We start from the raw sequence: 16085 nt of genomic DNA, 5'->3' as shown, positions 1-16085 counted from the left end.
GGTCATGCCACCAACAGCGGCTGAAGTGTGACTCCAACTGATCTCTTCCTAGTGCAAAATCTTGCTTTTGTGACTCATTAAGGAATCCGGGGGCATATTTTCAAGGAGGGCGATAGGCAATTTTCACCACTTTAGCAGCCGTTTTCGGCCGCTAAGCGGCAATAATACTATCGCCCTATTAGCAAGCTGTCGCTAACAGCAGTTAGCGACAGCTTGTAGGCAAAAGCGAGCGGTTTGGGGCCCACTTTGCAAGTCAGCGATATTTATTGCTAATGACATGCAAAGTGGGCGTACCTAACCTGTTAGCGACTGAAAGCAGTTGCTAACATCCCTATAGCCTATTACCAACACAGGCGTAGCGATGGAAATATTCGCGCTAAGCGTGAATATCTCCAAAATCTAACACTTGCTCAGACCAGTTCGTAGCCATTATATCCAATAGGAGGTGGATATAATGGATAAGACCCTGTTAGCAATAATGTGTGAATATTGCTGTATTCTCAGCGATATTCACGGATTTTGTCTCTATCGCCCAGGATTTTATTGCTTTTGAGATAAACGTAGCTAATAGCACGTTATCTCAGCGATAAAATACGGAAATACACAGTGATAAAAAATTTGCCGCTAACCCTACTTCGCTAATATCACTATTTGTTGATAATATGACCCCAGGTTTTACATCACCATCACATATCACATAACACTCAAACTTCAAGGTGCATACAAATGTCACAAGTCGATGATTAACTCACACATATTGTAAATCTCCCCCACTAAATTGACAGGAGGTTTGGATTCTATTAAAGACACAGAGGCGAAGATTATGACTAGGCTGTCCTGTTTTCAGTTTCTATTCTTGGTAAATTCTGGAGGTTTTTTTTCAGTGTTTTCAATATCTTAAAAAGCAGTTGTTATCAGTGGTTACATATTTTCACGCCACTAAAAATAACATAAAAAGTGTTTTTCCGGTGTTTATGGAACTTTTTGCTTTTATCATTGCTTGCTTTCTGCACTGAAAGAACATGGTATATAGACAGTGTACGTATAGTGTATATGACGTCCAAAGAGATTTTTGCAAATTAATCTTATTGTAGTACACCATACAATACTTCTTCAGTGAGTCTTTGGTCATGTGCGCTCGCGCTTTCCTTCCCATGTAAATTTCTGTGAAAAGGTCCTCTCAGCATTCATAGCCCCTTGGGCTGAGAACCGTCAGTTAAGGGGCACAGTTGGGATGACTCTTTCTTTGATGCCACATAAAGCTCGAAATGATAAATATTTGCATTTTAGTTCCTGGGCATAAGCAAACAGTGCACCCGAATGGACTAAAAAGTCAATAGCATCCCTCATTAACTCTGAAGATTATAAAGATGCTTTCAGCATACCATCTAACAAGTGGCAAGGATCTCCTACAGGGAATCACTTAAGCTCGGGTATCAATTTTGACAGGTCATCACACAAATTTTTTATATACGTAGCTGAATCACTACAAATACAAACAATATCACTCCAATCTTTGTTGAACTTGGAAAAAACCTTTTTTGCAGAGCATAATAAGTGACAATGCGTTCCATGTTTTCCAAAAGTCTGGTGTCACGTTTTCAACACTATCCCAGATGCTTGGTGATATATATACTTGTCACTATACCTTGCATTTAATGTTTAAAGCCTGAGGTGTTTGCAATTCACCTACTATCAATACTGACCCACAAGAAACTATGGTCTGATGTATTAAGGGTTTTTACCCATTCTCTGTGGGTAAATGTGATGACACATATTAGGAAAGATTTTTATGAAACTAGCCATTTTACCTATCGGTGAAAGAATCAAATGCAGCCAAAATATCAAATGTGAGTTTGACATGTCCTGATTCTCCACAGTTTATAAAATAATTAACTAAACCTAAAACGTGAAACTAAACCCTGCATCTTTAGACCAAAGGCCATAAAACTGAAAAAAATAAAAGGAAGAAGAAACAATATTTAAGTGGTATCCCTAAAGAACAAAACTCAAGCAGAATTAGGTTAGCAAGTCTTTCTTACTGCTAGCTTGTATAACAAAGTTACATTTTATTGACCCCTTCAGTAAGAACAAAATTACTCTTTCACTTTCTTTTTCCTTTCTTTGAATGGCATTTAGTTTGTGGTTGTGCAGGTGTTTTTTCAGTGTTTATATGTTTTCACCGGTGAGGGCTATTTTTCTTTCAGTGGGGTTTTATCAGTTATTATAGGTTTAAACCTAAAACACCACAGCCTAATTATGACTAAACGTATTGACTTGTAGCTCTTGCAGCAAGGTGAAATATAACATACCATGAAACAGACTGTGGTCCGCGGACCCCTAGGGGTCCGTGAGACATTCCCAGGGGGTCCGCAGGACTCCAGTGCCTGTCGTAGTGAAAAATGAAACACCAATGCGTCCTCACAGCACACAAGAGCTGTGAATGTTGGCGCAAGGGCAGCGAGACCACAACAATAATTGGGAGGCGGGGGCAGCGAATGGGCAGTGGGAAGTCAGGGGGGCAGGGCCGCAGAGGGCACAGCGGCTGGGGAAACGAGCGGAACAGAAGGCAAAAGGGGCACAAAAACAAGGAAAACAGGAGTGGCACAGAAGACAGAAGGGCCAAAAAAAACAAGTGGAACAGAGGGTAGTAGGGCACAAAAAACGAGGGGAAAACGAAGTGAAACAGAGGGCAGAAAGGCACGAAAAACAAGTGGAACAGAAGGCAGAAGGGCACAAAAAACAAGGGAAAAATTAGTCGAACAGAGGGCAGAAAGACAAAAAACGAGTGGAACAGAAGGCAGAAAGTCACAAAAAAACAATGGAACATAGGGCAGAAGGGCACAAAAAACGAGGGGAAAACAAAGTGGAACAGAGGGCAGAAAGACACAAATAATGAGTGGAACAGAGGGCAGAAGGGCACAAAAAAACGAGCGGCAGAGAGGGCAGAGGGGCACAAAAAACGAGGGGAAAACGAAGTGAAACAGAGGGCAGAAAGGCACGAAAAACAAGTGGAACAGAAGGCAGAAGGGCACAAAAAACAAGGGAAAAATTAGTGGAACAGAGGGCAGAAAGACAAAAATTGAGTGGAACAGAAGGCAGAAAGTCACAAAAAAACAATGGAACAGAGGGCAGAAGGGCACAAAAAACGAGGGGAAAACAAAGTGGAACAGAGGGCAGAAAGACACAAAAAATGAGTGGAACAGAGGGCAGAAGGGCACAAAAACGAGGGAAAAATTTGTGGAACAGAGGGCAGAAAGGCACAAAGAACGAGTGGAACAGAGGGCAGAAAGGCACAAAAAAACGAGCGGCAGAGAGGGCAGAGGGGCACAAAAAACGAGGGGAAAACGAAGTGAAACAGAGGGCAGAAAGGCACGAAAAACAAGTGGAACAGAAGGCAGAAGGGCACAAAAAACAAGGGAAAAATTAGTGGAACAGAGGGCAGAAAGACAAAAATTGAGTGGAACAGAAGGCAGAAAGTCACAAAAAAACAATGGAACAGAGGGCAGAAGGGCACAAAAAACGAGGGGAAAACAAAGTGGAACAGAGGGCAGAAAGACACAAAAAATGAGTGGAACAGAGGGCAGAAGGGCACAAAAACGAGGGAAAAATTAGTGGAACAGAGGGCAGAAAGGCACAAAGAACGAGTGGAACAGAGGGCAGAAAGGCACAAAAAAACAAGCGGAAGAGAGGGCAGAGGGGCACAAAAAATAAGGGGAAAATGAGTGGAACAGAGGGCAGAAAGGCACAAAAAACGAGTGGAACAGAGGACAGGAAGGTACAAAAAACAAGTGCAACAGAGGGCAGAAGGACACAAAAACGAGGGGAAAACGAGTGGAATAGAGGGCAGAAAGGCACAAAAAACGATTGGAACAGAGGGCAGAAGGGCACAAAAAAACGAGGGAAAAATGAGTGGAACACAGGGCAGAAAGGCACAAAAAACGAGTGGAACAGAGGGCAGAAGGGCACAAAAAATGAGGGAAAAACAAGTGGAACAGAGGGCAGAAAGGCACAAAAAATGAGGGAAAAAAGAGTGGCACAGAGGGCAGAAAGGCACAAAAACGAGGGAAAAATGAAAGGAACAGAGGGCAGAAAGGCACAAAAAACGAGTGGAACAGAGTGAATAAAGGCAAAAAAATTGAGGGAAAAACAAGTGGAACAGAAGGCAAAAGGGGCACAAAAACAAAGGAAAAACTAGTGGCACAGAAGGCAGACGGGCACAAAAAATGAATGGCACAGAGGAAAAATACAGAATACAGAAATATAGGGGCAGCTAAGAATAGAAGGCAGAACGGGCTGAGAGGCACGGGGCAGCGAGGGGAACAGAAGGGAAAACCGGGCAGAGACACGGGGCAGCAAGGGGCACAGAAGGAAAGAACGGGGAGAGAGAGCACGGGGACAGCAAGGGGAACAGAGGGAAGAAAAAGGGGCACGGACCAGGTACAGGCAGCGGGGGAAGACAGACAACAGCAGTCACAGACACAACAATGAAAATAGAGGCAATACAATAAAAGCAATAAAACGTTGAAAGACACATGTGTATAGGTTAACGTTACTTGGCAGGCAGGTAAAAATAGATGCAGCCAGGATCAGCAGTAGGATTTTTGTGCTGCTGTCTGATTGCTCACTTTCCACAAGCCCTTGGGTACCACTAAATAATACACTGCTGTATGCATACATGTCCATGCCATTAGACCCCAATTCAGGCTGTCTCCCTCTTGAAATTGCCTCTGCTTCAAAGGGCATTTTTTAAAAAGAAATTTAAATTGTACAAATTGCTTGGGGGTCCCCGACTTCCAGTAGTGATTCAGTGGGGGTCCTCAGGAGTCAAAAGTTTGGGAACCACTGCCATGGAAGAAAGAATATAAGCAAAGATATGAAGGAAGTCAGCTTTCTAGATCAGCTGTGACCTCATGTGTTATTTTCCAATCAGTGAAAGCATTTGGTGTAATTATGCCTGGTAAGCAGCAACCATCCTCCTCTTTACAATATCAGCGCAATCCAAGCAGTCCATCTTAGACATGCCTTGACTCGTAATATAAGCAATAAACTTGAAACATTCGACCGTAGAAAAGTATCCACCTGAAAAGGCCACCATCTAAGACAACATTGGATCCGCCAACTGCAGAAGATAAAAGTATTGTTAACTATTTGTGAGAGAAGGGAGTGATAAGTTTCACCTCTGTGTCTTTAACAGATTCCAAACCTTCTGTCAGGTTAGTTGGGTAGATTTACATTCTATTACAAGACTATTACAAGACTGGAGGCTCGATTATGACAAGTTTAAAGCTGTGCAATAACATTAGAAGAAACATGATCAATTGTTTTAAAAAAAATGTTCAGAAAGTGAACGCTCTCGATCAATCTGCGGAGCTAAGGATATCTTCCAGATGGCGTGATGAAATAAAGGATTTTGAGGCCATAGATCTTCTGTCTGAATGGGAGCCGAACAAGGTAATGTCTATGCCCGCCTCCGCCATGATCCATCTAACCCACCAGGCCAAAGTAGAAGGAGACACAGGTTTCTTGAAAGATATTAGCAGTTGGGATAGTGCAGTAGTGCGAAAAGCAGCAGTCTGGGATTCATAACAATGAAGGCAAGAGACGACACATAACTTCTCGCATTCACGGAAAGCAGGGTGAAAAAGGTAGGATGAATTTGAGTGTGTACGTCTAGTAAGATAAAATGCTATCCCCTGTGGATAGAATGATTTATTATCAACATCAAAAGCTTTAACATCAGAAACTTTTCTGAAAGAGAGCAAACTCAAGAGCATTGTTAATTCTGTAGACAATTGTTTCAAAGAAAGGAATTCAATATGAGGCCAAGAAAGAAAGTGATACAATGCCATCTCCACATGCCAAAGAGATTACTATTTGGATTTTGGGGGATTTATGAGTCTGATTGATTTTAGAGCTCTACTTACCAAAAATGTTTACCTGCTGGTTCTTCTTTGAAAAGAACAAGTCCTGAAGAAAAAGCTAAGCAGCTAGAACTGACTGTTCTGTAGGTTTTCCCATCCACCAAAAAGGGTAGCAAGGAAATTGACCATGTCTACACGAGATGCACAAATGGGAATAATATTTCGCTTCACACACCAGCTAACCCAGGAAGCCCAGGCGTATTTATCACTGGTTTGAATGGAAAGAGTCCAGGAATCCTTGATAACTGACACTGCGCGTGACCAAAGTCCTGAGACATTCCAGGCTGGCCTTACATTTTCTAGGTCATCAGATGCAATTGTCCTTTGATAATCAAATCATGAAGATGACCTTTAGGGGACAATAGTGACTTGGGAAATGTCAGAATTATTCTCGGGAAGTCCACAGAGAGTTCTAGAAGTTGAGGGAACCACACTTGTGAAGGCCAGAAGAATACAGCACTTTACTATTGACAGAGATAGGCTTTTTACAGCAGTGGACTGTGCATGCAGCTATAAACAGTTTATATTATGTTGCATTTCTTCTGGGGACCATTTTCCTCCAGCTCCAACATTTCCGCACCATGATTTCCGGCCTGATCATCTGGTGTCGGATTCTAACATGATATCTGGGGCCTGGCCAAAAATGGATCTACCATTCCAGACCTCATTCTGAAAAAGCCACCACTTTGGCTCGTCCTGTGCATCTGCTGAAAGGGAAACTAACATTGAGTAAGGGAGGCTCCTTTGAAGATGATGAGCCCTGGGGCGTTGGGGCGCTCAATAATGAAAAGGAGCTGGAAATATTGCTTGAATGGATGCTGAAAGAAGGCCCACAATTCTTACAAGTGTGCGTAGAGAATGCGTATTTAGGTTTAGAACAGAATAAAACTTTGTTTTGATTCCTTTGATCTTCTGCAGAGGAAGAAAAAGAGCTGACTTCTTGCAGTCTATAAAGAGAACTAACAACTGAATTATCTCAGATGGACTTAGAATTGATTTCCTTTGATGTATTACAAACCCTAGATTCTGGAGAAGAGATACTGCCCACACTGTCTGTGTTTGTAGCAATTTCCTGGAATTGACCATTATTAACATATCGTACTGATATATAATTAATCATACTCCAAGAAGACGTAACAAGGCTACCACTGGCTTCAGGAGTTTGGAGAAACAGTAGAAGGCTGAAGACAGGCCGAAATTGTTGGCAACGAGAATGTAAATGATGAATGGATAGAGAAGCATCCTTGAGATCTATTTTTATCATCTAATTGTTCCCCTGAAGGGAGCCTCTACGGCAATATATCCCTTCCATCTTGAAATGTCTGTACAAAACAAAACGGTTCAGGGATCTGAGGTTTATTACTTGTTGAAACCCTTTGTTTGCTTTCTTTTCATAGGTAGAGATTGCTGAGGAACCCCTGGTAGTGTGATGGGACTTTATTTATTCCTCCCTTGAATAACAAATCTAGAACCTCTTGAGCTATTAGATCAGATTCTTCGGAACAGAACTTCATTTGATTAGGAGGGACCGGTTGGAATAAAATGAAATGAAATTCCATCTCATATTCATGAATTTTTATAAAACCCACTGGTCTGAAGTAATTTGTCCACAGTTGTTTAGAAAGACATCAGCTTTCTTGGAGAAACACGATTTAAAACAACATGACCTACCTGTATTTGCACATGATCTTCCTCTACCCCATTAAAAATCACCTCTGTGATAAATAAAATATAACGGTAAAAAAACAGCAACAATTAACGGCCTCTGTAGTTGGTCCCTTTTTGCAGCTAGATAGGATCATATCATGTTTTTTCACTGAATCCAGATGTGTGCCCACGTCTGGGGGCATAAAAGGATGGTCTGCATGAGCTATGTTGAGAATTGCCATTGGAGCGAGCTCTTCCACGTACAGCTCTGTGAAAGACTTTCTTGAGATTTTGTTGTGCCCGGTCCAGAGGTGAAGGTTTGTACGTCGGCAGATGTGTCCTTATCAAAGGGACCACCAAAGAGATGACCTTCAGCTTCAGAACCACGCTCCTTCTGTGATATGTCCACCAGCTCAGGATCTATTCTCATGAGGATAGGTTTCTTCCTCTCCACTGATAGAGCAGCATTGGCGTTGCCCAAGAGACAGGTAGCCGGTTGGCTCCAACCTCTGAGAAGAGGCATATTGACAGGAGTGCCTATAAGCATCTTCTGATATTTCTAAAATTTGTGTCAAAAGACCCAGGTTATCTACTCATTTATCCTGGCAGTGACTAAACACTTTATCAGTTCCTTTTTTGAGATGTTTTCCTTTTTTAGAAAGGAAGGCAGCCATAGCTGAGTCGATGTCTAGGGTAGATGCCAATTTATGAGTGAGAGGAGGTCTGGGACACTCTGCTCGCAGTTTATTGTGATTCAATTTTCCCATGGACTTTCGAATCCAGTGAGCAAGGACTGCAGCAAAAGGAGCAGACGGGGTCCCTTCGCATGATGTAAGATGAGGAATTATATCTGCGTCAAGAAAATATGGAGAGGCCACCTGAGCCGGGAGGGCCTCAGACGGCGGTGCCGGAACCTTGTCTGGGACCTGGGGCGGGATTATGTCCTCTGCATTATCATCATCTGAATCATGAGGATTGACAGAGTAAGAATTATCAGAATCTGAGTGATTATCTGTGGTGTGTATGGATTCAGAGAAAGACCTTTCTCATTTGTGAGGGAGAACAATCATAGGGAGACTAGGACAAGGATATAGAAGACCCCTGGGACTGAGACGCCTCAGCCATTCGCTTTTTAGGAGAGGCATTTGCCTGCTTTGCAGATTGGTCCCAACGTCCCTTAGGCACTTGAAAGTCTTGTCTTGGGTAAGGGGGTAAATATTGTATTAGCTTTTGAAAGGAGGTGACATTTGAGTGAATTAATCTATCCTGCATCAATGCCCAAACAGTGGACTGAATTAGATCCAGCACTATAACTGGTTGATCCCAGGCAGACTCCTGCCTAGAAGGCCCTTCCTGGCCTTTCACAGAGGAGTCAGCTTCCTAAGGCTCTTAATTTACTGAAGGTTTTGAAACAGCCAGCCTCTTAAGACCACTCTTCTCATTTTACTTGAGTTGAAAACAGACAATTTACTAAATATTAACAACATAGAAAATTATTGTTGTAGAAAGGCTGAACTATAGAGAGAAGAAAAAATAACATCTGTGTCCTAAGATGAAGGAATACGGACAGAAAAAGTGATCTAAGGCATACTCACTGCTCACTTGCAAGGAGAAGGTTAAATTCCTCCAGACATGACCCAGTTCATAAATGCAGATATTATCAGAAAGAGAGAGAACAGATGCAGGTCAGTGGTGCCTCCAGGCTCTTGAGGCTAGCTGAGGAGAGCCGTACACAGGAGCTGCCGGAAGCTGATAAAAAAAGGGAAAACTAGGGAAGGGGAAGGCCGAGTGAAGCAGGATAACACTGCTGGGTGGTGAGAGAACCAGTGGGGTCACAGGGCACCGGGAGAGAGGAAAAGTGGCGCTTGAGGGATCATGCGCTCACGGGGGAAGTATATTTACAAAAGAAGGAACAAGCATTTCCAATGCAATAGGTCTCGGAACTGCAAATTTTGGAGCTAATGGTATTGTAAATGGCAATGCCTTATATAAAATGTAAAGCCATTGGTATTTACAATCCCAAAAGCAACACCTATTGCATTGCATAGTACGGTGTCCGTGAAGACGGCGCTGTGCTCATTAAATAAAAAAAAAGACTTGACTTGACTTTGCTTCCAACAGTGTGTGGTTTATTGGCCAGCTGCACGTTGTAGTGCAAGTGTTGCAAACATGTCCTTCCTGCCTGTAGTAGTGGCAGTCACTGAGACTGTCATATAAGGGTGGGCGTAGTTCACGAAGTAGCGCTACGCGAAGCTACGCGAAGTGCACTACGCGAACTTCACGTAGCACTACGTGAGCTGCATAGTAGCATGTTTGCACTGTGCAAGATGCATTTTTAATGATTGCACAGTGCGAACAAGCATCGGGCACTGTGCAATCATTGAAAACAGCATCTTGCACAGTGCGAGCTGTAGTTTTCTGCTGCTCGAGTAGATTTTTACTCGAGCGACAGCTTTCTCAACGCGAACTGGTACTTTCTCATTGCGAGCGGTCGTGAGCATGCACGACCACTCCCAATGAGAAACCTGGGTAAACATCCTTTACAACGCAACTTTTACCACGCAGTGCCTTTACGACGCAACTTTTACAATGCAAACTATTACAACGCATAGCGCTGGGGGGCGCTCTAGGATAGGGAATAGGTTTAATGTACTATCCAACACCTTCCCTACTATCCACGGGGACTGGAGTTGGAATAGTAAATTAAACTATTCACTATCCAGCGCCTAAAAGCACTATGCGTTGTAAAGGTATGCGTTGTAAAACTTGCGATGTAAAGGTAGGTGTTGTAAAAGTATGCGTTGTAACGTCATACATCCAGAAACCTGACCTACCCGCGTTGAGAGTCTCGCCGGGATGTAATTTTGCTTGCTCGCGGTCGCGAATATGATGTTGAGGACCGCGAACAAGCAAAAAATGACCGCTGCACTACGCGTGTTCGCACTGTACTACGTGCAGCTCGCGTAGTGCGAAATTGCGCAAACTTCGCAAACTGCGCGAGCGTAGCGTAGTGCTTCGCCCAGGGTTACTGTCATAGTGATGTGCCAACATGTCCACTGGCCAAAACAGCTTCTTCCCTCAGCGACACTCGCCTGAGGAGGAATGATACTACACAACTTTGGATTATCTTCTTTGTATAAAAACAGCGTGATCAAACTGGTACTTTATAGTTGTTTGTGCACGTGGGTTGAATTATGCCCCCTGTGTTCTGAAGCTGTCGCTCGTTTGTAGTGGAGAGGCTGGGTGCCAGGGTGGGTGATGCCAATGTAAAAGTGCATTTTTGGCACCTGCCTTTGGATATGCAGAAGACTCAGTGACAAAAAGAGCAGCGACAAGTGGCTTTGGTTGCAGTCCTCGTTAGCCCCAGCCAGCCTTTGTACTGCAACAAAAGATGCACTCGGCTGTCTGGGCACGCTTCTCATAATGGATGACCAGGCCCTCCTCTTCTACTCGGCTCTCTTGGATAGATTTCCTCACTTTGTTTTCCATCTTTACTTACATGTTGTCCTCAATGTTTAAGTAAAACACTGTCCCCCAAAATTAAGACACCCCAAAAGTTGCCTTAGTTCGCCCAAGTTAGATTGAAGACTGGTGTTAGACCTGGCACCTTGGTTTGAGTCTCCCTTTCACTTTTTGCTGATGTGCCTCAGATGTTTTGCTGGTGTTCAATGCTCAGGTCGCTGTGCCATGGCCAATCCGTGCCGCAGTGCAAGAGCTCCCAATGTAAAGTGTATCCGTAATTGATTTCCATGATTGGCTTATTTGGTTTACTGTCAGTCCCCAGTAAGGTGCACGAGGAGTGCCGGGGCTTGTAGATACAAATGCTGCCAGTGGGCCTGCAGCGCTGGTTGCACCACCCACAGAAACGGCCTCGTAAAATATGTCTCGGGTCCGCCATTGCAGACCCTGCGTACAGTCTGGTACTGTCACGCTGACTGCGCAAGTGCCCTCACTTGCCAGTCCCTAAACCTTCCCTAACCTTCATATCAGTCACCCCTATGGTAGGCGTACGGGCAGGGTGCATTGTAAGCGTAAGGTAGGACAAGCCATGGTGTGTGTGGCATGTCCTAATAGTGAATTACCGCCCTTTTCGTTCTTCACTATTGAAGGGCTGCCTGTTCTCTTAGGCCATGGTGAGCTGCCGGAATTATTACACGCTATAGTCCCGGCAGGCTCAGGGAACACGGTGGCACGTCGAGTTTAGTATGCCTGAACTGAACTGAATAATAAAATACTTCCTTTAGCAAGATTACTTTTAGAAAGTTAGCCTTTGCTCGCCTAACTATTTCAGCCCGCCTCTGCCAGGATGTGTATCTGCTGTCTGGGTTTGTGTGATTAACAGGGCTGGGGAATTCCCGGGGACAGTCGTGGTTACCAGGTGGTGAATAGGATGCTTACACCAGGATGGGTGGGCGGAGTAGTCCTTGACTCTGAATAGGGTTGTGCTCCACCACCACAATGCTGGCTCCACCTCCTGCAGAGCGTCTGATGTCCCTGCCCTGCACCCTGAAAGAAGACGGCAGCTTCCTGTCAACAGAGTGCTCCAGAGCTGGGTTGAACAAAGCTCAGGCCCCCTGGCCTGCAAAGACAAAAGAAACTGAGTATAAATACAGGAGCCCTGCTCCTAACAAATCGGATCCTGTTTTGTCCACGACGTACCTCTGCCTAACTAGAAGGACCAAGAGAAGCTGAAGGAAGGAAACAGGTCTCTGCCCTGAAGGACTGGCCTGCAGTGGTGCCTTGCTGAGAACGGAGAGGAAAAGACCAGAGAGGACTTTGTAGACTTGTGCCTGAAACAATCTCCAAGGGCTTGATCACGAGCTTTCCCCCTGACCGGAACCCCAGGACCATTGGGTTCTATTCTGCCTGTGCCCGTCTGCTGTTGGGCCTTTAGTTCTTATTCCCTCGCCGGAGTTGTGACCCGGGTGCCTTCGCCCCTCCTAAGGTCGTGACAGATCGGAGCCTGGTCGCCCTGCCGCCGAGAGCCCCGCTCAAGCTTGAGTGCCGGGCCGCCCGCTCTCCTGTCACCTCGCCTGCTACGGAGCGCGTTGTGCACCTCTCATCTTCTCCCGCTGTAATCTGCACGGAGCGCATCTGATAGCCTCGGACGGTCCGTACGTCGTAACGTACCCGACTGTCTCGCTTTGCCCTCCTGCATATCAAGGCTCGTGTCGCACCTCAAGAAAGGCCTTCCATACAGTGGTACCGGAGGCCCGGTGCTGCACCCGTCTGCCCGAGAACACGTCGCCCCTCACAGATCCACAGGTATGACCTGGCGTGCTAAGAAGTAGTACGCCCCGCCGGCCTGAACGGCGCCTCGCCCCATGAGCTGCATCAGATCCCGGATCGCCACAACCCTCCACACTGTCCCGCTCACCCGCCTCACACCCCGAGGGGGCTCCGAGCCGGATAGATCCTTTGGAGAACCGTTGGCCTCGTCCCGGGTCCGCCCTCACCAGTAGCCACACTTGAAATGCCTCGGACACTCAACATAAGGTACACTTGAACTCTATCCCGAGTTCGCATCGGATCCAGGGTCCGCAACATTTGTTTTCCCTGTCATTGTACCTTGCTAACCAAGAACACTTAAAAAACAATTGCCTATTTAAATCTGGTGGACCTCAATCGCTAAACGTTATATGGTCTTGTGATAATTCTGCATATGAAGTATTTTTATATAAAGTCTATGTATTTTTGATACAATCTTACGACTGGTGTCCGTTTGTGGTGGATCAGTGGGTTTACTGTATGTGATAATAAATGCTAAACTAACTATCGCGCTTAACTAACTAACGTCCTGAGGATTAGCCTTGTCTGCTCGCGCCACGCAACCTAGAGGGGGAGCAGGGTTTATTCTTACGGAGTAGTTCCCTTGCCCTGACTAGAGGAGAAGGTCCCTGCTTGTCACACCTGTGCCAACCAGAGACCTCCGATTCTAACAACTGGTAAACCTCAATTTTATGAGGCAACGTGCCCCCTTTTTTCTGTTTTTTGCAGAGTTTTAGATAGCACAAAGTTGACCCAAATCGGGTATCAGAGGGCTTTAAATTGCACGGGTTAAGTTACATGAGGACACACATTCATGTTTGTTAGGCACAGGGAGATTAAGTGATTTGCCCAGAATCACATGATGTTCATTGCAGAGACGCGGACGCGGTTCCCCAGATTTGAGGTCGATCTCCCTAGCCGTTAGTCCAACTCCTCCTCCCTTTTTTTAAAGCACCTCCCAAAGCATTAGAATCAATAAAATACAATTTAATTGAAGCAGAGGGATGTGGTACATTTTGCAATTTACTTCCGAGTTAGGAACGTTCACCTTAAACAGGACAAGAACAGCAAAGAATATTCTGATACATGACAACTGAGCTGTGTTCTGCGGAGCTTGTGGGGAGAGTATGTGTCCAGGCGTGGGAGCCCGGAATGAATGACAGGCGGCTTCCATCTTAATTTAAATTGAGTAAGGCTCTCATTGTAGCATGTTAGTGCTCCTGTTTCCCCTGCAAGGGCATGCCCAATTTTTAAACATTTCAGAAATGTTGTTGCACTTTGATGTACCAACGTTTTCTACAATATGATTTACGATGATGCAAAGTAACTACAAGAATATGCAGTTGGAATCCATATACCTTTGATTCGATGGTGACTCTCATAAAATGAAGAGCGTGACTCACATAGTGCCTGTCAAATGACTGACTTGTACCTCTATCTTCTCTACAACATCAAATACCAAGACATCTTCAGAGTAAGTAAATATGAAGTTAAGAATAGTAAACTTATACTTCCCTTTATATGCCTATCTTGACAATATGCTGGTGGTGTTAGCTATGAGTTGTTATATGCGTAGGTCAATATTCTTGACTTTGAAATTGTGATATTCAATGGGAATCTATGCATCATGTGGCTGGTGGGGGGACTTACAGCGACCCTCCCTGGACTTTGGATTTCCTGTCTTCCTGACCACAATGGTGAATTATTCTCTGCTTTGGGAAGATGTTCCGTGAAGGATTGCATGAGAAGCATCCACCAGCCTTCAGTTTGAACTCACAAGCTTTCTTCTTCACTCCTTTTCAGAACGCTTTAAGAAGATCGATGCCGGTGGAGATGGGTTTCTAGCCGGTATCAGTCTCACAAATGAAGTGTTTTGTCTGAGTCACAATGACACATTGTTTGCAAAGTCCTCAACATTGCTGCCCTGGACCAAGATTGAAGGCAAAATGAAGTACTACAGCTGTGGTCTTAAAGGCTGCTGGGGCGTGGATGACGCAAACAGCATCTCCTACCGGATGGGCACTGAGCGAGAAGCTTGTGGTGGCACCAAGTGGCAACCTGTTGATGGAAACCTCAACATGATTGAGGTTGGCAGCAGAGGTTCTGTGTATGGGGTGAACAACGTGGGGGCCCTGTATCGCAGGTAAAGTCAGTCTTAAAGTAGACATCTATGATATAACCAATAGTACTACCATTCACTTGTACAAGCAGAGTACCTGGATAAGTAAGTAAAAATTGCAGGTATGGAGCAGCAGCCCCATCTATTCATCTCTTGACTGTGCTGCAAAAGAGGTGACACAATATCCTTTTCCATGCACTATCTGCAGGAAGCTGGTGCAGAGACTGATCAGAGGCCAGTCCCAGAGTCCTGTGCTCCCCTGCACAAGGTAGCTACACCCTGGAGGTATAGTGAAGTATTTTACCCTGACTCCCCTCTGAGAGCGTGGTTATGTGCACCCCTGTCTACAATGGACTTATAGCGGAAGTAGGCTATATTAATTAACTCAGACGCTCTTCTACACAGGTGGATAGGTGTTCCCTTGTAGTACTATAGATATACACAGGAGGTACACTGAAGTATTTTACCCTCGTTCTACTCTGAGAACGTGGGTCTATGCATAATTCCGATACTTTAGATATACACAGGAGGTACATTGAATTATTTTTCCCTGACTAGCCTCTCAGAGGGCGCTCACCCCTGTCTATAGACATAGAGAGAAGGTAGGTTGAACTGATTTACCCTGACACTCCTCTACTAGGGTGTGCGGTCGTTGTTGTTACCACGTGTGGCTTTACATTGCAAGTCAGTTCTATGACTTGCACACTAGATGCCGCGCTGGACATAGGCATAATATAAACTACTCTTCCTACTCCGATTAGCGCAACTGCAGGGAATGTGTTGGATTTAAAATCCGACCAATTCCCTGGTGTTGCGCACCACCTAGCGCAAGTGATAGAAACGACTTGTGATGTAAAGCCCCGTGTGGTAACAACACAGTTGTTGTAACAACCGTGTTGTTACCTACCGGCGTGGTAACAACAACGTTGTAACCAATGTTTCCTGGGTGAGCCTGCATTCCCCTGTAGTACTATAGATATACACCGAAGGTACGTTTAATTATTTTTCCCTAACTTCCCTCTCAGAGGGCGGTTGTGTACACTCCTATCTACTATAGACATACAGAGGCAGTAGGGTATAATATTTTACTCCAACGTGCCTCAACCAGAGGGGTAGATGCCCCCTTG

The 16085-nt window shown here is 44.8% G+C and overlaps 1 protein-coding gene across 1 annotated transcript in view; it reads left to right on the top strand.

Annotated features, from left to right (window-relative positions):
• The window catches only part of LOC144824374 (fish-egg lectin-like), a 93591-nt gene that overhangs the window by 39245 nt on the left and 38261 nt on the right, over positions 1-16085 (top strand). The window contains exon 3 of the mRNA XM_078683486.1: positions 14643-14982. Coding sequence (XP_078539612.1) covers positions 14643-14982 — 340 coding nt within the window. The remainder of the gene's footprint in view (positions 1-14642; positions 14983-16085) is intronic.

Source organism: Lissotriton helveticus, chromosome 3_1 (genome assembly GCF_964261635.1).
Source record: "Lissotriton helveticus chromosome 3_1, aLisHel1.1, whole genome shotgun sequence".
Lineage (NCBI taxonomy): Eukaryota > Metazoa > Chordata > Amphibia > Caudata > Salamandridae > Lissotriton > Lissotriton helveticus.
This window is presented reverse-complemented; position numbering and strand designations above follow the sequence as displayed.